At 43.5% G+C, this 21,748-nt stretch overlaps 3 protein-coding genes and 1 long non-coding RNA gene across 4 annotated transcripts; all 4 read right to left on the reverse strand.

Moving 5' to 3' along the window:
- Positions 1 to 656: 656 nt before the first annotated feature.
- Positions 657 to 3,053, reverse strand: LOC311030249 (tripartite motif-containing protein 16-like). Its single transcript, XM_084035904.1, has one exon. The coding sequence runs from the start codon at positions 2,862 to 2,864 to the stop codon at positions 1,203 to 1,205; it is 1,662 nt and encodes a 553-aa protein (XP_083892030.1). The 5' UTR covers positions 2,865 to 3,053; the 3' UTR covers positions 657 to 1,202.
- A 3,628-nt stretch (positions 3,054 to 6,681) lies between these two features.
- LOC311030261 (uncharacterized protein) lies at positions 6,682 to 8,360 on the reverse strand. The gene is made up of 3 exons (XM_084035916.1): positions 8,185 to 8,360; positions 7,677 to 7,853; positions 6,682 to 7,488 (listed from the first exon to the last, which is right to left on the reverse strand). Exons 2-3 carry the CDS (start codon positions 7,810 to 7,812, stop codon positions 7,286 to 7,288), a joined length of 339 nt encoding a protein of 112 aa, XP_083892042.1. The 5' UTR covers positions 7,813 to 7,853; positions 8,185 to 8,360; the 3' UTR covers positions 6,682 to 7,285.
- A 66-nt stretch (positions 8,361 to 8,426) lies between these two features.
- LOC311030416 (uncharacterized protein) lies at positions 8,427 to 9,414 on the reverse strand (the record flags this gene model as incomplete). Its single annotated transcript, XM_084036153.1, has 4 exons — positions 9,299 to 9,414; positions 9,114 to 9,205; positions 8,629 to 8,746; positions 8,427 to 8,536 (listed from the first exon to the last, which is right to left on the reverse strand). Exons 1-4 carry the CDS (start codon positions 9,309 to 9,311, stop codon positions 8,427 to 8,429), a joined length of 333 nt encoding a protein of 110 aa, XP_083892279.1. The 5' UTR covers positions 9,312 to 9,414.
- Positions 9,415 to 17,948: 8,534 nt separating this feature from the next.
- On the reverse strand, positions 17,949 to 19,000 carry LOC311030266. The gene is made up of 3 exons (XR_014598957.1): positions 18,879 to 19,000; positions 18,556 to 18,791; positions 17,949 to 18,251 (listed from the first exon to the last, which is right to left on the reverse strand). It is a non-coding gene; the product is annotated as an uncharacterized lncRNA (long non-coding RNA).
- Between the last annotated feature and the right edge of the window lie 2,748 nt (positions 19,001 to 21,748).

Here is a 21,748-nt window from a genome sequence, read left to right on the forward strand (position 1 = left end):
GAGAGGAGGGGTGGATGGGAGAGGAGGAGAACATAGAAGTACGTCGCTAAGCAGAGGAGGAGGGGGAGAGCAGGAGAGGAGGAGAACATAGAAGTACATCGCTAAGCAGAGGAGGAGGGGGAGAGCAGGAGAGGAGGAGAACATAGAAGTACATCGCTAAGCAGAGGAGGAGGGGGAGAGGAGGAGAGGAGGAGGGGGAGAGGAGGAGGAGAACATAGAAGTACATCGCTAAGCAGAGGAGGAGGGGGAGAGGAGGAGGGGGAGGGGAGGAGGAGAACATAGAAGTACATCGCTAAGCAGAGGAGGAGGGGGAGAGGGGAGAGGGGAGAGGAGGAGAACATAGAAGTACATCGCTAAGCAGAGGAGGAGGGGGAGAGGGGAGAGGGGAGAGGAGGAGAACATAGAAGTACATCACTAAGCAGAGGAGGAGGGGGAGAGGAGGAGAGGAGGGGGAGGGGAGGAGAGGAGGAGAACATAGAAGTACATCGCTAAGCAGAGGAGGAGGGGTGGAGGGGAGAGGAGGAGAGGAGGAGAACATAGAAGTACATCACTAAGCAGAGGAGGAGGGGGAGAGGAGGAGAGGAAGAGAGGGGGAGAGGAGGAGAGGAGGAGAGGAGGGGTGGAGGTGAGCGGGGGAGAGGAGGAGGGGTGGAGGGGGAGAGGAGGAGAGGAGGGGTGGAGGTGAGCGGGGGAGAGGAGGAGGGGTGGAGGGGGAGAGGAGGAGAGGAGGGTGGAGGTGAGAGGAGGAGGAGGAGGAGAACATAGAAGTACATCGCTAAGCAGAGGAGGAGGGGTGGAGGGGAGAGGAGGAGAGGAGGAGAACATAGAAGTACATCACTAAGCAGAGGAGGAGGGGGAGAGGAGGAGAGGAGGAGAGGGGGAGAGGAGGAGAGGAGGGTGGAGGTGAGAGGGGGAGGAGAGGGGGAAAGGAGGAGAGGAGGTGGGAGGAGGAAGGGGAGGAGGAGAAAGGGGAGAGGAGGAGGATGTGAAAGGTGGAGGAGGAGGAGGAAGAGGAGGGGTGGAGGTGAGAGGGGGAGAGGAGGAGAGGGGGAGAGGAGGAGGGGTGGAGGGGAGAGGAGGAGAGGAGGAGAGGAGGGGTGGAGGAGGGGGAGAGGAGGGGTGGAGGTGAGAGGGGGAGAGGAGGAGGAGGAGGGGGAGAAGAGGAGGAAGGTGAAGTCATTCAGCTCTTAAATGACTTCTGTCTAGTTGAGTTTACAGATCTCACCACTACTTCCACCATAAACATAAAGTCCAGCATAGAGGGTCTCAGTGAATGTGGTCTGGACTCTGTGGAGGAGAGTCATGGTCTCAGAGACGCTGTAGAAGGACAGAATACCTGCTCTGTGATCCAGGAACACTCCTACTCTGGAGGACCGAGGACCTGAGACGGGAGTTTCAACACCGTTGTACAAGAAGATATATCTGTCATCATAACAATCTAAAGACCAGGATTTATCATTGAATCCAAACCAACATGGTTTCCCTCCTCCTGCTCTGCTGATACTCTTGTATGCGACTGCTACTTCAACTTCACCTCCTCTCCACTCCACCTCCCAGTAACAACGTCCAGTCACACTTTCTCTACTCAGGACCTGATAATAATCAGTGAATCTGTCTGGGTGACTAGAATAAGACTGGTTTTGACTCCATGTTGCTTTTCTGTTCCCCTCAGATAATAACAGACATGTGTTTGCTGTGTTTGGATCCAGTGTGATTTCACGTGAATATTTCAAGAATCCAGCTCTGGTCTTGGGTTCTGGTTGTGGCAGTAAAACATCCACTTCAGTCCCTGCCAGTGAGACGTTTGTCCATGTGTGTGTCAGAACTTCCTGTAGTCCATCTCTGACTTCTGACAGCGCCGCCGTCACGTCCTCAAAGTAGCGGCGAGGAGGACGGGCGTTGATGCTGGATGAGTGTGTGGACTCACTGAGTGGTGACAGTGACGGGTAGTCGTGTAGAAACTGGTTGTGATCCTCTGTGTGTGAGAGCTTCTCCAGCTCAGCGTCTCTCCTCTTCAGCTCACTGATCTCCTGCTGCAGCTTCTCCTGAAGCTCTCCGACTCGACTCACTTCCCTTTCCTGCTGGGATCTGACCTGCTGCTTCACGTCAGAGCGTCTTCTCTCCATGAGACGGATCAGCTCCGTGAACATCTCCTCACTGTCCTCCACTGCTTTATCAGCAGAGTGGTTGATGGCCTCCACCTCCTGGTGGAGCAGCTTCACATCTTTGTCTCTGTCCTGGATTCTCTGCTGGATGTTTAGTCGACTCCCTTCCAGCTCTCTCTGCCTCTCGGTCCTTTCTGCTGCAGCTGAGACTGTGTCGTGGCCTTTATGTTCCTCCACAGAGCAGAGATAACAGATAGACTGCTGATCAGTACGGCAGAACATCTTCATCACCTCATCATGACGAGAGCACACGTTCTCCTGGAGCTTGTTGGAGGGCTCCACCAGCCGGTGTTTCTTAAATGCTGCTGATTCATGATGAGGCTGGAGGTGTTTCTCACAGAAAGAGGCCAGACACACCAGACAGGACTTGAGGGCTTTCAGTTTCCTCCCAGTGCAGGAATCACAGGCCACATCTTCAGGTCCAGCATAGCAGAGACCAGCAGGAGCAGCTAGGAGTCCAGTCCTCTTCAGCTCCTCCACCAGATCTGCCAACATGGTGTTTTTCAGCAGGACAGGCCTCGGTATGAAGGTCTGCCTACACTGAGGGCAGCTGTGGATCTCCTTCTCATCCCAGAAGCTTCCAATACACTTCATGCAGTAGTTGTGTCCACAGTGAAGAGTCACCGGATCCTTCAGTAGATCCAGACAGATGGAACAAGAAAAGGTCTCCCGGTCCAGCTGAACTCCTTTCTGCGCCATTTCACCTCTCAGCGACGACGACTGTCTGAGTTTCACTTTGTGAGAAGTGAAACTGGTCTGAGGTCTGATCTCAACAACATGTGTGTGTGCAGTGAATGTGGCCTGTCAGCTGCTGCACTTCACCGCCATGTTGGTTACACTCATCCTCACACGGTAGATCTGAAGGGGAGGAACAAGGAAGTGTGTGTGTGTGTGTGTGTGTGTGTGTGTGTGTGTGTGTGTGTGTGTGTGTGTGTGTGTGTGTGTGTGTGTGTGTGTGTGTGTGTGTGTGAGCAGAGAGAGGAGGGAGGCGTTCTCAAGCTGGGGTTCATTCCAGGAAGAGGTGCGGCACATTGACTTTGTTTCCTCACTTCTAACAGAGCCTTCAAACTCAACTCAAACTTTATTTATAAAGCGTGTTTAAAACACCCAACAGTTGACAAGTGCTGTTCTGGACAATAAATAAAACAGTAGACATCATGCAATAATATAAGACAGAACACATAAACATACAATAAAAGGATGTCTTGCTCAGTTTGAATCAAAAGCCAGAGAGAAAAGCTGAGTCTTCAATGAGGACATAAAAACCTCCAGGGTCTGGGCAGATCTAATGTCCCGAGGCTGATCCAGAGCCTTGGTGCAGCCCTCACAAAGGCTCGGTCCCCCCTGGATTTGAGTCTGGTCCTGGGGACATCATTAGACCTGCCGACTTCATTAAACATACTGTCCTGCTAGAGCTCTTTGCTCTCAGAATAAAGGCTTACTTGTAGTTCCTAAAGTCTCCAAAAGTAGAACAGGGGCCAGAGCTTTCAGTCATCAAGTTCCTCTTCTGTGGAACCGTCTTCTGGTTCTGGTTCGGGAGGCAGACACTGTTCCCACATTTAAGAGTAGGCTTAAAACCTCTCTCTTTGACACCGCTTATAGTTGGGGCTGGTTCAGGTTTGCATTGGACCAGCTCTTAGTTATGCTGCTATAGGCCTAGACTGCTGGGGGATTATAGTGGCACACTGAGCCTCTCTCTCTCTCTCTCTCTCTATGTTCCCCCGGAGTCCTTGTGCTTTCTTGCCTAGCACGTCTCCCCAGGCCTGGACTGGGACAAAAATTCGGCCCTGGACTTTTGGTCCAGACTGGCCCACCACAATCCGCCACAGATACTGTGCCAACTCGGCCCGTTGATGTACTGTACATATAATCACACAAGCCCTTAATAACACTACTATACTGAATAATATCCCTTTATATTCTGGAGCCTTGAATAACATAAATGATGACTACACAGTATGTTGCTCATTTGCTCTTAAGAAGGATACTGGAGAAAGGATTTAAGATTCAAGAGTGTTGTTTATTTAACTCACTCATGGCATTGGCAGGCTGATAGCAAGGTGGTCAAACCACACCACATGGCAACATGTGAGTTTTAAGCTTGTAGATCTGCAAATGTGTGGCATGCCTTGATGAAAATATAAAATAGTGGTTAATAAAAGCAACTATTAATCAGGTTAGTAGGGGTCTGGAAAATGGGTGGGACTACTGGGCCTCTGTAGCCTATCATAGGGCCACTGGGCCAGGTATTCTTTAGACAGACAAGCCACTGGGCCTCTAATGTGTCTGTGGGCTGCAGCTGAGCTCTGTGGGCCGGTGCATGTCTCTCTCCCTGGGCTGCAGCAAAAAAAAAAGAGAAAAAAAAAGGCAGCCACTGCCTGCCCATTATTGACCGGCCCACCGGGAAAACTCCCGGTACTCCCTATGGCCAATCCTCCCCTGGGTCTCCATGCTGTGGTCTTGTTTGACTCTTACCGCCAGTATTTTTAATTAAAGTAATTGACTAAAATCGGGGGCTGCACGGTGGTGTAGTGGGTAGCACTCTTGCCTCACAGCAAGAGGGTCCCGGGTTCGATTCCCAGGTCGGCCCTGGCTCCTTCTGTGTGGAGTTTGCATGTTCTCCCCGTGTAAGCGTGGGTTCTCTCCGGGTTCTCCGGCTTCCTCCCACAGTCCAAAGACCTGCAGGATGGGAATCGGCATCTCTACTGCAAGTTATACTAAATAATACTGCTCTACACTCTCTTGACATCAGGCCGTTCTGAAAAAGGGGCAGAATTTCATGATCTTGTCAACTGAGGAATTAGGTGATTTTACCAGCTGGCAGCAACACGTGGAGACCATTTAGGCAAAAAACTCATTTTTGCCAAAAAGTGACTAAGGCAATTATTTTAACAAGGTGACAATGTGATGTGTGCAAGAAACTGATTTCCACTGTGGTCTCCTGGCTGCAAAAAAGGTAGAGGAAGGAGAAGGAAATGATCTGACGGCTCTATACAGTGCATCACCTCATCTGGATAGATATGTAATCAAATATTTTGAAATAACATATACGAGTTGCTAGCTGTATTCCTTCTTAAACATAAATGAAATGAAATGGTTCTGGACCTGTTACCCCCGCGACCCTATCCAGGATAAGCGGTTGAAGAGGGAGGAAGAAGGTTCTCTGACTGTCAGGATGAAGATTTTAAATGGCCCCTGCTATAAAATACAGACGTTTCAACCTTGATCAGGCCAAACCATACTACATAGACATGATGTTGCTGATGGAGAGAAATGTATGTCAACTTGGTAAAAATGATAATTATGATTGTGAATAGGTCAGTCATCAATATCTTAAACACATTTGGCCAGTAAATACCCCTGAAAAGATGTACTTCTGATTTTATCCAAGTTGGACCTGAAAGGGGTGTGAGAAACTCCATCTCAAAGGGGCTGGCTTGGAGCAAGATGGAAAATGTAACTTTGTCGTAGGACAACAATGAAAATATCATTGGAAAGGTCTTGGCCTAGAGAGTAACATATATCAGTATGAGAACTGTGTGAGGTTCCTGCTTCTCAGGAGTGACCTTTGAACCTTGAAAATGAGACACTTATGAATGCTTACAGGACGGGAACGAAATGTGTTACAAACATGGGGTCAACAGTTTTGGAAAGGTCTTGACCTCTACTACCATAACAGAGGGTAATCCAACAGGGGGCGCAACTGTATGGGTCAAAACCCAGAAAAAACTAGATTTAAACCTCTTAATTATAATAAAAATCAGATTTGACCATAAATATGTGTTTTCCACTACCAAAAACATCTGGAGAGCCTCCAAGCTTCCTTGTAATCTCGTCACATAATAGGGAAAACACTTTAAAACTACATTAAAAATGGCGCACCACACACACACACATAGCAACCACGTGACCAGACTGTCGTTCTTCAAGCATTCTTCCGGGTTAGGTTAGGTTTCTAAACGTAGGGTTTAGAAATTATCTATCCACTTATTTTTTAGCATAAAAAGTCAAACCACGTCACATATGTTTATATTTTGAGAAAGCCTTTGTAAATAAATACATTAACACAAACATTTAATCGCGCTATTTTAGCACTTATTCTTGTCGCTCCGTTTCGCAGACTAACAGGGGTACGTTCAAAGACAGAACTGTTCGATCAACGTTTGAAAAAAGAACTTCTGGGGTTCGTAATTTGGATCTATTGTTGTTGTTCTGGTGTAATAATGTGGTTTAAAGTTTGTTTACATATAATGTGGCTATCGAGACTGTGCCCCACACGTCAATCAGATTGATTATTAGTGAAGCTAACGCTAGCTAACAACGTTAGCTAACGTTGCTGCTTGTGAACATACTTCAAGAGAGCGATGTGCTTCTCTGTGTAGTTTGGACAGATTTAGTGGCCATCATGTAGCCTATGAGCTTTATTTCCATTTTTAATGTGCAAATAAACTCAAACTTTAGATGCTTTTATATCAAACAGGTGGGTTTCAAAAAAGACACAGTTGTGGATTAAATGTACATGTATTTATTCCAGATGTTAAAGTTCTCCTCCAGACAGATTAAAGAATGACACTGTAAACCAGGGGTCACCGACCTTATTGACCCTGAGAGATACTTCCTGGGTCGTGAATCTGACAAAGGGCGACCAGTTTGAAACACTTATGAAATAACACATTTGCTTTGACCTCAGAACCAGCATAGGTCAGAGTTCACCTACATTCACTAAACTTATATTTAAGTTATAATAAACTTGTTTTTAATGCTTTTTTCAAAAACATTGTCATTTTCAAATCTATATAAATGCAAGTCTGATTAAAGAAGAATAGCAAAAGAATAAAAATAACATTTTTGAACAGGCACCTGTTGACAAAATGAAGCTTGAAGTCTGAAGACAAGTTAACATGAAGGAAAGGCTAGCTAATGAATGTAGCCGCCAAGGCGCTGATTAGTTTGGATGTCAAAAGCTTTGATAGGCATGGCTTTCCATGGCTTCAATATACAACATATATTTACAACATAGATAATAACATCTACAAGAAATCTACATTTTTTTCCTCCGCCGTGGGATTTTTACAAAACAAGAGTCTTGTAAACCACCCCACCCCTCCCTCTCCTCCCAACTAGATTTCTTCATCAGAATCTTCACTACTGCTGTCCTCTTCACTTTCCACGTCTTCCTCCATTGTGAAGAAACCGGGCTCTGTGTTGACAGTGGCGTAGGTGCCTGTGACTGCACTCAGTTTGTTTTGGAGAAAGTCTTTTCTCTGTAAAAGACAGGCGTGCGGTCCCCTGTATCCGGCCTCGGTCATATCCCAAGGAGTGGCTTGAGGGAAAAGTGAAAAGGAATGAGATTTAAAATTAGGCAGATACATTTGGAAATGTAATGCAGTTTGAATGCCCAACTCTGAGGCTGTGTTTTTGTCTACTCAAAAGGAAAATAAAAAAAAATGTCAGTCATTGGGAATGCTCCTCTTTTAATAAATAAATAAATAGAATATTTGTAGAACATACTGTGGTTCCTGATGTTGTCCTCAGTGTGATGAAGGAGGTTCTCCAGATTATCTAATGCCTTTCTCAGGCACTGATAATGCTGGGTCATCTCCTTCACAATTATGAGCTTCTCCTCTTCCATACGCCCGACCAGCATGACTTGGTCGAAAAGTCGCCTCTTCGAACGGAGGCTCACCACTATTTTAGAATAGAGAACAGATGTGACAGAATCAAAACATTTGAGCATGTTCCATGTTCATGTGCCCATTGGTTAATAAAAGAATGGGTCAGTTTTTCCTCATACCTACTGTTGCTGACTATTGTTCTCTATTTGACTGATCTCTATCACTTAATCAAGCCTTTTCTAACATTCCATACTACAAAATAAGCAATAAAAGTATGTATGATTCGTACTGATATCATATTGGATTGATATCGGTATCGGCCAATATGTTTTCATGTATGGACTTTGTCAGTGTATTTTAAACCAATATTCACAGCTCAATATCAAAATGATGACTTTGCTTACCATCTCCTTGCACTTCCCAAGGCAGAACCACATTATCAGACAGGCTGCATGCTGCTTCTATGTCAGTTGTGTCTTGACCAGCAGCAACAGTGTTGAACTGGATTATCTTCTCTCTTAGTTTTTTCTTGAGCTCACCCAGTCTCCTCCGTTTCCGTTGCCTTGTTTGATTGCTGTCTGTTAGTTTAAAAAAAGTATTATTAGTAAGAATAACAAAGAAGCATTAGTTGTTGAGTGATGCAATACTAAATACCATGTTGTCGATAGAGATCATGCTTCTTCCTTCTGAGGGAATAGATGATCTCATCTATTTCTCTCTGGAGCTCTTCCTGGCTACTATGAGCACCATGATTCTCTTGAAAAATAGAAACAGGCAGAGTTTGAAAACCAAATGAAGCCAAATGAATGACAGTACCAAACTGACTTGTCAGCGACAATGTTGCTTACCAGTGGCTGCCCACTGCTTCACATCCTCCACCCACTGTTCTGTGTCATCCAGTGTGATGTTGAGGTCTTCCTGGAGATGCTGAAGATTTGCAGCTTCCAACTCTGCTCTCTGTGTAGTCTATTTAGAATGTTTTCAGCAGAAAAATACAATGTCAGAAGAATGTTCACTCAATTATCTGCTGCTAAATGCTTAATACTTTGCATTCTACATGTCAAAGTATCCTTGGGAAAGATACTGAATCCCATATTGCTGTCTATGTGAATTATATTCTGATGAGGAGCTGGCACATTGTACAGTAGTTTCAGTCACCAGTGTATTCACGTGTATGAATGTGTGTGACAATGAGATGAATGTGGACATACTTTGTAAAGCTTTGGAATGGTCACAAACACTAGAAAGCTGTGCTATATAAATACATTCCATTTACCATCCATTTAACCATTAAATGACAAATGTAAATGTTAAAAAAGTGTAGACTTCTTACTTTGACAAATGGCTTTGCCAGTGTCTTGTGGAGACTCTCCACCTTCCTGCTGTTCCATTCCATTGCAAGCATTGTTATCATATCAGCTCTGCCTGTATAAAACAAAACAGAGAATATGCACATTCAAATCAATTTTATTATCTGGTGTCGTTTCAAAGCATGCCACTTCATCTTTTTGAACCAACCTGACTTGGTCATGTATTTTGTGGTCAGAGCTGCCCTTGAGAGAAAACTGTTGACCTGCTCCACCTCCTCACCAACAGTATTTCCTGCACCATCCTGGTTTCTGCCACTCCACTTCACCTGCTCCAAAATAAACAAACATATACACAAATATATGCACTGCTTATCAAATACCTGTATTTACTTGCTCTCTTGCTTACACCAAAGTGTCCGGGCATGTTTTTGTACTTGTTTCCTCACCAGTTGTAACTGTTAGGCCAGAGATATACTTCCTTTTTTTTTTTTTTTCTTTTTTTTTAAACTCTTTATTTACTTTGCTTTTTTTGTTTTACATAAACAAGAGTCATTGCACCACAATGCAAGTTAACAAAAGGATAGAAGATGAAAAACAGAATGTAAGTGAGTAAGGAGGAATAAAGAAAAACTTTTAAAAAACCAAAAACAAACAAATAACAAGTAGAGGTGGGGGACACCACTCTGGTTGCAGCTTTTATCACTGTCCATTAAGTCTGCTGCATATTAGACTCTTCTTTTTTCATATACACAAACCATTTCTGCCACCTTTGGTCCAAGGTCCCTGCTTTCATTCTGAGACAGTAAGTCAGTCTTTCCATCAAGTAAATCTCCTCAACAATATTCAGCCACTGCCCTGGACTTGGAGGGTCACTTTTCAACCAGTTTCTTGTTATGGCCTTTTTACATGCCAAGATCAATATTTTGAAAAGGTACAGGTCCTTCTTTTGAATACTGCCTTCTGGAAACAAACCCAAATACAGAGTCCGGGGGTCTCTGGGTATCCTGTAAGAAAAAATCTTTTCCAGAATCTGAACCACTTTGACCCAGAACTCCTGCAATTTTACACATGACCAAAAAACATGCGTGTGATTGGCACTCATCTGCCCACATTTTCTCCAACATTGCTGCTGTTCACCTATTTGTTTATTTTTTATGTGTGGTGTGATGAAAAATCGAATTAAATTCTTCCATCCAAACTCCCTCCATCTTTTTGAGCTGGTGGAGGTTTGTTGAGTTCTGCACATAGAATGCCAATCAGACTCAGTCAGTTCAATATTCAGTTCTCGTTCCCATTTTGATTTCACATACAGTGAATTCCTTCCATTTTGTTTTTGTAGACCTCTATACAGCTTAGAGACAATCTTAACAGGCATACGTTTATATGCATTAGTAAATACTTCAATCACTTTGTTTTCTTCTGTAGAAACTCCTCTTTTGATTTCTGTCTCATAGAAATGTCTTAGCTGTAAGTATCTAAACAGGTCACCATTTTCTAAACCAAATTCTCTTTTGAGTTTTTCAAAAGTTTTGAAAGTTTTCCCCTCCAAGAGTGTACACATCGCTGTAATCCCCTTTTCTCTCCACCTTGCAAATGTAGTGTCAGTTACAGCGGGCCTAAACAGAGATGTTTGAGAAGGCCAAGTTAAAAGTTTACTGTCTCCTTCTAATTTATATTTTTTAACTATCTCATACCAATTTTTAAAAGCATTCTCCAAGATTAGGTTTTCTCCCTTGTAGTCTGTGTGTTGAATTCCCCCTAACCTGGTTTGAGGTGGAGAATTAACCAAGTTCAGTTCAATGTGCTTCCACCTTGCTTGATATTCGGGAGAGCACCAATAGACAAAGTATCTCATCTGGGCAGCATAATAGTATTCCTTTAGATTTGGTACTGCAAGGCCTCCATGTTCTTTGTCAATTTGAAGTGTTTTAAATCTTACCCGTGGTCTTGCTCCAGCCCAGATAAACCGTGATAACTGTTTGTCCCACATTGAAAACTGTGAATCGGGGATTCTGACAGGTAAGGATAAAAAGAGGTACAGTAACCTTGGCAACAGGTTCATTTTCACTGCCTCGATCCTTGAACTAAAGTCTAACCCCAATGTGGACCATTTTTTAGTGTCTTCCTGTATCTTGTCATTTATTATTTTGTAGTTTATTTCATATATTTTATTGAGTTTATGACCAATTAACACTCCTAAGTATTTTATTGATGTTGCTTCCCACTTCACTTTATATTTCAGCCTAATATCTTTACTTGGTGTATAATTAAAAGAGAGTATTTGTGTCTTAGCTATGTTCAATTTATAACCAGACTTTTGACCAAACTCATCTAGAGTCACCATGAGTTTAGGGAGTGTTGAATTGGGATCTTGGAGATAGACAATAATGTCATCCGCAAAGAGTCCTATTACATGGTCCTCATTTGCTATGCTGATTCCTCTCAGTTCTTTATTTTGTCTTATACTCTGTGCTAGGGGCTCTATAAATATTGCAAAAAGTGCGGGGCTAAGACAGCAGCCCTGGCGGGTGCCTCTGTGTAGCTTAAAGCTGCCTGTCAGATGGCCATTGATTTTTATTCTAGCAGTTGGGTCCCTATAAAGAGCCTGCATGCACCGGACAAATTGACCATTGAAGCCCAGCCTCTCTAGCACTCGAAACAGAAAGGGCCAGGAGACCCTATCAAAGGCCTTTTCTGCGTCTAAACTGGCCAGTACTGCACTTAGATGTTTTTTATCAATCTGTTCTATGATGTGTAAAGTTCGTCTGATGTTGTCTTGAGTTTGACGTCCTTTTATAAACCCAGTCTGATCCTCACTAATTAAGTCAGGCAGGAGATGCTCAATTCTTTTAGAGATAATAGACGTGAACAACTTATAATCTACATTCAAAATAGAAATTGGACGATATGATTCGCAATTTTCTTTGTTTTTCCCTTCTTTCGGAATAGCTGATATCACTGCCTCTTTCCATGATGGTGGTATCACAGCTTTTTTTAGAGTCCAATTAAATGAATCTAACATAACAGGAGCAAGGTCCTCTTTAAAGATCTTGTACCATTCATTCGGGAAACCATCACTTCCAGGGCATTTATTTGCTTTCAGTTTACTGATAGCCATGTCCAATTCTTTTTTTGTGATGGGAACAATTAATTCATCGTTTTGAAGTTCTCCTATGGAGGGGAGGTCTAACGATGACAAATATTGTATAACATTTTCTTCATCTACAGTTTTGGGCTGCGAATATAGAGCTTCATAGTAATCTTGAAAAATGTTATGGATTTCATCCGGTTCATAAGTTATTCTATTAGTTATGGGATCTCTAATTTTATGTACCGTATGTTTCATTTGTTGAGCCCTAAGGCGTTTTGCTAGAATTTTAGTTGCTTTTGGGCCTGATTCGTAAAAGCTTTGCTTAGTGAATCTCAATTTCTTTTCCAATTCGTCATTCAGGATATTATTTATTTGAACTTTTAACTCTTTAATCTGTTTTTTTAACCCTTCGTCCTCATCTTTTGGTTGTTGCTTCTCTAGTTTTCTCAAAGTTTTCTCTAGTTCATCATATTTTGACCTCATCAATTTTTTTTAAATATGCTGTTCTTGAAATGAGTTTCCCTCTCATTATTGCCTTGATTGTGTCCCATAAAATGGTCGGGTCCACTTGGTCAGTCATATTATCTTTTATAGATTCGCTAATTTCTCTTTTAATCTCCTTAACAACGGTTTCCTTGTTTAGAACACTGATATTTAGTCTCCACAGCGTACACTTCTGTCTGTCGTTCAGATGTATATTTAAATGAATTACATTGTGGTCTGATATATCCGCTGTTCCTATGGAACATTCCCTCACCCTGTGTCTATCTGTAATATTCATCAAAACGAAGTCTATTCTGGAGTGGACCCGGTGAGTAGCTGAGTAGTGGGTATAATCTTTTTCGGATGCATGCAGGTTCCTCCAGACATCAAACATACCTGTTTCTCGAATTAGCAAGTTGAGATCTCTTGATTTAAGACATTTATGTCTTTTTATACTTGTTGTGTCTATAGAGTGGTTCAGGACCGTGTTCCAGTCCCCTGCGCAGACTAATACTCCTTCACTTTCAGATGTTAATATGTGAAACAGGGACTTAAAGAATTTTCTATCGCTCTCTGGAGGGGCGTATATATTAGCAAATGTGACAAGGATGTTATCAATCCTTCCTTTAATGATTATATATCTACCCTGCGTATCACTTTTTTCCATGATTAATTCAAAATTGAGATTGTTGGAAATCAGGGTAGCCACACCTCGTTTCTGACTGTTTTCACATGAGCTAAAAAAGGAGTTTAAATACCCAAACCTCTTTAACTTCTCGTGTTCGATTTTGGACATATGAGTCTCTTGAAGAAATATGATTTGCGCCTCATCCTTTTTCATTTTAGCAAGTACCTTACTTCTCTTTACAGGGTTACTCAGGCCATTCACATTTAAGGAAGCACATTTCAGACTATTTGAACGTATCATGTACACTCTTTAAAACAAGCAAGCTGGTGTCCCCACAAAACAAACTCTTAACATGAACTGCAATTAGAAAACACAAACATGAACTTGAACAGACCTCCAAAAAAGAGGGGAGATCTTGATGCCCCTCAACTGCGACCCCGTTGGTGGGTCGAGGGAGCAGCCTCTCACTTAGAGAGGGCCCAATGTTAAGGGTGGGTAATGAGTCAAAAAACAACTCAGCCATCCTACTAGTCCAACTTTTACAATTAAAAAAAAGGGGGAAGTCGCCTCTCCCAGGCGTTTCATGCTCTGTGTAGAGCTTAGAAAAGAAAAGAAATAACAACTCACGTCAGAGTCTCGAGTTTAAAGTTTCCATACCGGGTAATGCAATATAAATCCACGTTCATGTTTCCTCGGTGTGTCCTCTCTGGAACTCCTGAAGCTTCGCCCTCGCTCTCTGGGCCGTGGTGTGCCCCTTCTCCCGGCGCCCAGCCACCCGCTGCCATCCTATCCGCTCCAAAAGCCGCGTCTCCGCGAAGCTCTCTCCATCGATTGGCTCCGGTTCTTCCACGGGGAAGCCGCGCTTCTTCAGCTCTCTCTGTGCCTCCTGTGCGGTGCTGTATGTGCGGACTCCCGTGTCCCAGTGGATTCGCATGTTTGTGTACGGTGTCTGGAAGCGGATACCTTTTTCTTTTAGGGCTTTTTTGACCACGTTATATTCCTTGCGCTTCTTTACAATCTCCGACGCATAGTCATGGTCAAAGTAGATGAATCTTTCACCCACTTGTATTTTCTTCTTTTTCCACGCTTCTCTCAGTATCAGCTCCTTGGTGGTAAACTCCAAGAAGCTGAGCACAATGGGTCTCGGGGGTGCGTCGGGTCGCGATCTGGGCGCCAGGGTCCGGTGAGCCCGCTGTATTTTCAGATCTACGTCTTGTAATAGTGGCAGCTCGCTTTTAATGAGTTTCTCTATAAACTGTGGTACCGAGTTTCCCTCTTCCCCCTCTGCCACCCCGAAGATGCGTATATTGTTTCTTCTCGACCGAGATTCTAAGTCCGTTAATTTTTTCTGCAAGGATCTTTGCTGTTTGAGATACGTACAGAGCGTCTCCGTTGCCTCCTCCGTCCAACCTTCAACCTGCTCCACCCGGGAATCTGCCTCGTCAACGCGGTCCGACAGGCTCTGCACCGCCGTTGTCAGATTATCGAGTTTCCCGTTGACTTCTTGTGTAGGGGCCAAAATCCATATTTGGTCTGTTTGTTTAAATTGTTTATTTTGAAAGGTCACTCATACTGTTTTTTGGTCATGTCACTTCCGTTTTGATTGACACATGGGTGTGGTTTAATCTATACACTGGGGCACTCGGATCGGTTTGGGGTAAGAGAGAAAGGGGGTTAGTGGCGCTCCTTATTCATATTTTCTGTTTACCGTCAAATTGTCAAATAACCAATAATAAATCGTCAAACAATAAACATCACTGGACTTGGATTCATTTGAACGACGCGTAACTGCCTGGAGCCCACCTAAGCCTCTTAGCGACCTTTTATAGGAAAACTGTCGCTACAATTACAACAAAACAGAAAATTCAATCCAAAAACACCACGGCATGGACGGAATTCAACGTTGCTCTTACCGCTTGGATCTCGATGTTCTGCACTGAACGAACTATGCAACACATTGGACTCTTTTCCGCGGACGCCTTGGATCAGAGACATAAGTGACAGCAGCGCATCACAGCCATCGGAAACGGTATGTTGGTTGATCCTTCTGTGTATTTGTTTGAAGTGGAACACAGTTTGGAGAGGCTGCCGTTTTGTCCATTGGGGACTGTTTGTTTGGGCTTGTGTTGCGCGTGCTTCGTTTGTCGCGATCGGCAATTGTTTGGGCTGATTTGACTGTGTGGTGAGCAGTGGCCGCCGTGCTGTGCTGTTGTGTTGAAAATCGCATTGTGGCTGAAGCAATGTCATTACGGATTGCATTGTGTCTGTTGCTCAGTGCTTTGGTGAATTGTGCACGTTGAAAGTTCACATAATGAGTGACGCAAATGAAATGGAAAATACGGAGAAGAGAACGGTCAAGCTTACAGCCAAAGCGCTGGCTTGCAAAATGGAAACTCTTCAAAAGCAACGTCAATCTAATGTGACAAAAATGAAAGCACTCGAAATTATAGAGCTCATGAAAAATGATGAAAATGCAAAGAAAGTGCAATTCAAACTGAATGAACTCAAACAACTGGATGAAAATGCAAAGGCAGCACATGAGTCAGTGATTGTGTGGTTTGGATGCGTAATAAAACACAACACAGACTTCACTAATGATGTAAAAACATGGCTCTCTGAGACTGAAAGACACTTTCAGCAAGCAAGAAATGTGACTGCAGATGTGTTTGCTGCACAATCAGTCATCTCTCCCATTCAACCTGAAGAGGAGGCACCTGTTGCACCTGTTGAATTAAAGGAAGATATACCACACTCTGTTCCAACTGCCATTCCTTCTCAACAGAATAAAGCAATATCTGACATGCAGGATGAAATTAAACCAAGTGACAGTGTGTCAAATGTTACCAACAGGAGTCACAAATCACATTCTTCATGCTCAAGATTTTCCACCACCTCATCTGCATGCATCAAGGCTGAGGCTGAAATGGCTGCTCTTATTGTAAAACAACAAATGCTAAAAGATAAACATGCCATAGAAGCACAAGAGGAGCAGCTAAGGAGGAAAAAAGAGCAACTGGAGCTGGATGGAAACCTTGCTGCTACAATGGCAAAAATGAAGATTCTTGGAGCCTCAAGTAGATCTGGTGTGCGTAGCCACAGATCAAGAGTGTCGGATGGTATGAACTCGTATATGGAGAAAAAACAACGTGAAAAGAAAACACAAATGACTGCCACTGCTGACGGAGACAGTACTCAAACCCAATCTCTCCCCACAGTGCCAGTGACAGTTCAGTCAAATACATTAACTATGGATGCACATGTTACAATACCAACAACATTGCCTGCTCCTAACAATGGTGAACAGAGCAACATGCTTAGCATCATGGAAAAGCAAAATGACATCACTGCATTAATGGTCCAACAACAGTCTCTCTCTTTAATGCCCAAGAAGGAGATTTGTCGTTTTGATGGTGACCCACTTCAATTTCAAACATTCATAAAATCCTTTGAACACAACATTGAAAGCAAGAACCCAAACCCCACAGATTGTCTTTATTATCTGGAACAATATACGGAAGCACAACCAAGAGAAATGGTGAGGAGCTGCCTTCATATGACAGCAGACAGAGGATTCAGGAAGGCAAAATCCTTACTGCAGGAGCACTTTGGCAACGAGCATAAAATTGCTACAGCCTACATGGAGAAGGCTCTTTCATGGGCGTCAATTAAACCAGATGACACAAAAACACTACAAGCATACACTCTGTTTCTCAGAGGATGTTGCAATGCCATGGAAGATGTCAACAACATGCAAGAGCTCAACATGTCAGCTAACCTGCTAATTATAATTAAGAAGCTGCCATATCGACTGAGGGATAAATGGAGATCTGTGGCATGTGATTTTCAGGAAAGGTACAAACAAAGGGCTACCTTCAGGGATCTGGTCAATTACCTTGAAAAACAGGTGAGGATTGCAACTGATCCAGTATTTGGAGACATCAGAGACACTCCAACACCAAGCAATTGATTGACACATGGGTGTGGTTTAATCTATACACTGGGGCACTCGGATCGGTTTGGGGTAAGAGAGAAAGGGGGTTAGTGGCGCTCCTTATTCATATTTTCTGTTTACCGTCAAATTGTCAAATAACCAATAATAAATCGTCAAACAATAAACATCACTGGACTTGGATTCATTTGAACGACGCGTAACTGCCTGGAGCCCACCTAAGCCTCTTAGCGACCTTTTATAGGAAAACTGTCGCTACATCTTGCCTCAGTTGAATAATTTCCTGTTTCAGGTCATCATTGTGTCCCTTGATATCATTTTTTAGCCCATTAATCGCCTTGATGATATCCCCAGAGTCCGTGTTTGTTGCGGGGTTTCTCTGGCTTGCAGCCGCTCCGCTACGAGTGTTAGCTTGAGCTAACGTTGCTCCGGCGTTGCTAACGTTAGCTTTCGGCGGCGAGTTGTTCCTTTCTTGTGCTTTTGGCATTTTTTCCCTTCGTCTCTCGTCTTTGGTGGTTCTACCTCCACTCGTCAGGCCTTTGCTTGAATAAATTTGACGTTTTGAGTTGCTGGGCGAGTAATTATTTTAGGCCTGGGAGAGCGACTCCACAACACGACTTACTCCGCCATCAGCCAAACCGGAAGTCTAAGATATACTTCCTTTTTAAGCATGTGTGTCCTTAACAACATCTTTATTTCTGAGGAGCTGCAAAAGAACTGTCCAAAATGACACTATGCAAAAAAAGGTAGCTATGGTGAACACTAGTTAAAAGCAAGTATATCTCTGGCCTTACAGGAACTTTGACAAGCCCGTAACATGATTACAACATATTAAGTGATTTCACTAATGTGGTCAATCTTCTTATGACACAAACTCTTAACTTGCACACTGTACCTCACATTTGCCAGTGTGAGCCTTGGCATGCATTACAGAGAGGAAAGGCCTCATGGCTGTAAGTATTTGGAGCTCAGGCAACTTCACTGCCATCTTCTCCAAATATGGCCAATACCTGTAGAGAAAACCACTTAGTGCTTAGGTTGCATACTGCCATGATTATAGGGAGATAAATCAGAGGTAGTAACCAGTAAAATCTCTGTTACCAACCGAAGAACAACATGTATCAAAAACAATGCTAGAGATAATAATGCCTTATATCTGGTGGACATGGAGGTTGTACCACATAAGCTATATTAACTTTCTACAGCCATAAAAAAGGCATGATTCTAGGCCTGTTGTGGCAATCTACAAGGAATTAATACAGTGCAAAATACCAGTGAAAACTTCATTTATGACTTGGAAAGGGTTAAGATTACCTGCAAGTGAGGTCCATACAAAAGAACGTTATGTTTGCAGCTTCAGCAAGCTCTTTCTGCAGGAACAATGGGTAGGCATAGATTTCACCACGGTAGTGGTTTAAGCCTTGAAGCAGAATGCCATGTCTGCAAACGGCAATTTCCAGGCCCTCCTCGTCCACCTTGGCCCTGGACTTTCGTGAGGTTTCTCGCCCTGCTGTAAAAGTTGCCGGCCCACAGACGTCATGACCAGTCCTCTGAAAGGAGACACAATCTGTTATATGTAGCCCAGAGACAAGTTAAAAAAAGAAAAAGAAGTGGTAGGAGGTTGGATAAAACCTTACAATCGTCATTTGGCTTCTAATATGATCCACAAAGGCAGACACTTTGGCATCTTCAGCGATGAACAGGCCATCAAAGAGAGGTGGTTCATCTGTCCTGTTAAATCAGAAGAATTTCCTTGTTTTATTACAGCCTTTATGTCACCTGTCGAAATGAATGCTGATATTTCACATTAGCGGAGTAGTTAAATATTACTGTGATTTACTGTGGAGGTAAAAATAAATAACATTACTGAAGTTATTGGCCATGGATTAGGGCCATGGAACCGAAACAAAAAGGTATTACTAAGATTAGAAAAATAGTTTGCTGACCCTTTGGACTTTTTGAAGCGGTAGTGCTTTCTGTTACCATCTGCAGATATGGCAAGCATGTCTGGTGTGCATGCAGGGCACTTGAAGGGCTCAACCAGGCACAGATGCTGTTTCTTCCAGTGGCAGAAGGCAAATTTGCGATATACCCTGTGAAAGGTATCACCGCAAATACTGCCCGTCTGAAAACAAGGATGGTATTATTTTGGTTAATTCCAAACTTTGCAATTTGGAATTCAAAATTTCAAATAACAAGAGTTCTCACCCGTCCTGTGCGATGGGCCCGATGTTCAAGCATTCTGATAAATGCTTTCTGGGATGTAGCTGGGCTGGCCAACTTCATTTGCTGAAATGATGTAAAAACATCAAATTTAAACAGCATTTGGCAGCTTGCTGTTGCTGGCCAGTATCTGCAACTGATGAAGTCACTGATTCCTGGCGTCCACTTGCAGGAGCAATGTGGGCAACTGACAGCAGGCAACCAGAGGTTGTATGGACCTGAAAAAAAATACATACAGTGGGTACGGAAAGTATTCAGACCCCTTTAAATGTTTCACTCTTTGTTTCATTGCAGCCATTTGCTTAAATCAAAAAAGTTAGTTTTATTTCTCATTAATGTACACTCAGCACCCCATCTTGACAGAAAAAAAACAGAAATGTAGACATTTTTGCAAATTTATTAAAAAAGAAAAACTGAAATATCACATGGTCATAAGTATTCAGACCCTTTGCTCGGTATTGAGTAGAAGACCCCTTTTGAGCTAGTACAGCCATGAGTCTTCTTGGGAATGATGCAACAAGTTTTTCACACCTGGATTTCGGGATCCTCTGCCATTCTTCCTTGCAGATCCTCTCCAGTTCTGTCAGGTTGGATGGTGGACAGCCATTTCCAGGTCTCTCCAGAGATGCTCAATTGGGTTTAGGTCAGGGCTCTGGCTGGGCCAGTCAAGAATGGTCACAGAGTTGTTCTGAAGCCACTCCTTTGTTATTTTAGCTGTGTGCTTAGGGTCATTGTCTTGTTGGAAGGTGAACCTTCGGCCAGGTCTGAGGCCCTGAGCACTCTGGAAGAGGTTTTCTTCCAGGATCTCTCTGTACTTGGCCGCATTCATCTTTCCTTCAATTGCAACCAGTCGTCCCGTCCCTGCAGCTGAAAAACACCCCCATAGCATGATGCTGCCACCACCATGTTTCACTGTTGGGATTGTATTGGGCAGGTGATGAGCAGTGCCTGGTTTTCTCCACACATACCGCTTAGAATTAACGCCAAAAAGTTCAATCTTAGTCTCATCAGACCAGAGAATCTTATTTCTCATAGTCTGGGAGTCCTTCATGTGTTTTTTGGCAAACTCTATGCAGGCTTTCATATGTCTTGCACTGAGGAGAGGCTTCCGTTGGGCCACTCTGCCATAAAGCCCCGACTGGTGGAGGGCTGCAGTGATAGTTGACTTTGTGGAACTTTCTCCCATCTCCCTACTGCATCTCTGGAGCTCAGCCACAGTGATCTTTGGGTTCTTCTTTACCTCTCTCACCAAGGCTCTTCTCCCACGATTGCTCAGTTTGGCTGGACGGCCAGGTCTAGGAAGAGTTGTGGTCGTCCCAAACTTCTTCCATTTAATTAGAGATGGGACGTTTGACACCGAGACTCCGAAGCCTGCTTCACTCTATTGAAGCAGGCTGGTTCGAAACGCTGTGTCGAGGCTTGTATCAAATCTCCGCGATCACGTGACCGATGACGTTTGACGCTTCATACGTCACAACGAACCACCGGAAATGAGGTGACTGATTCGAAGTATTGGCGCGCCTTCATTCGTTATAACGAGACGCGAGATGCCCAGTGCTCCCCCCTGCTTCATAGCGTTCTGAGAGACCTTTGACAGCGACGACCCTACTTGAGTGATGGAGAATCCGAGTGGAAGAAAGCAATCCCGTGGATGGGAACACTTCAACCTTGTGTCACCCACCAAGGTAGGTGTTTTATAATATAATATAGCCTTATATAATATACTTTAATATGGTATTGCAAAATATCTTCCCGCGACACTTGCAAGGATGTAATGGTTACAGAAAATGAATGAATGTTATGATATAGCTTGTAATATTTTCAACTTCATATTATCTTGATTGTTTCAATATTGCATTTAAATATATTTATTAATGTATTTTTTTTAATTTAGGTTCAGTGCCTCATATGCTCACGAGAGCTGGTGTATGGAAACAACACCTCCTCTATGTTGCGGCATCTTCGTGCCAAGCATGATCATGCAGCAACTTCTCAGCCGAGCACCTCAGCTGAAGCTCACCCTGCTGACCCTTCTGGTATTGTATTGTAACTGTATTGTAACTACACAATACAACCTATTCTTCAGTTGAATCCAAATAAGATTTAAAAGTTGCACACATGTAACCTACATTTTTTCTTTCATCAGTGTCCAGGAAGCAACAGCTGGATGAGGCCTTGCTGAACCTTGTAGTTATGGACACACAGCCATTGTCTGTGGTGGAGAATGAAGGCTTTAGGGCCTTTGTCCACCTCCTGGATCCGACATACACGATCCCAGGAAGGA

The sequence above is a fragment of the Eutrigla gurnardus genome (assembly GCF_963514095.1).
Source record: "Eutrigla gurnardus genome assembly, chromosome: 19".
Classification (NCBI taxonomy): Eukaryota; Metazoa; Chordata; class Actinopteri; order Perciformes; family Triglidae; genus Eutrigla; species Eutrigla gurnardus.

Excerpts from the sequence above, each read along its gene's own strand:
- LOC311030261 (XM_084035916.1), bottom strand. The coding sequence starts at position 7,812 with ATGCTGGTCGGGCGTATGGAAGAGGAGAAGCTCATAATTGTGAAGGAG. Across the intron at positions 7,489-7,676 it reads GGACAACATCAGGAACCACA|CCACTCCTTGGGATATGACC; the intron begins GTATGTTCTACA and ends TTTTCCCTCAAG.
- LOC311030249 (XM_084035904.1), bottom strand. The coding sequence starts at position 2,864 with ATGGCGCAGAAAGGAGTTCAGCTGGACCGGGAGACCTTTTCTTGTTCC.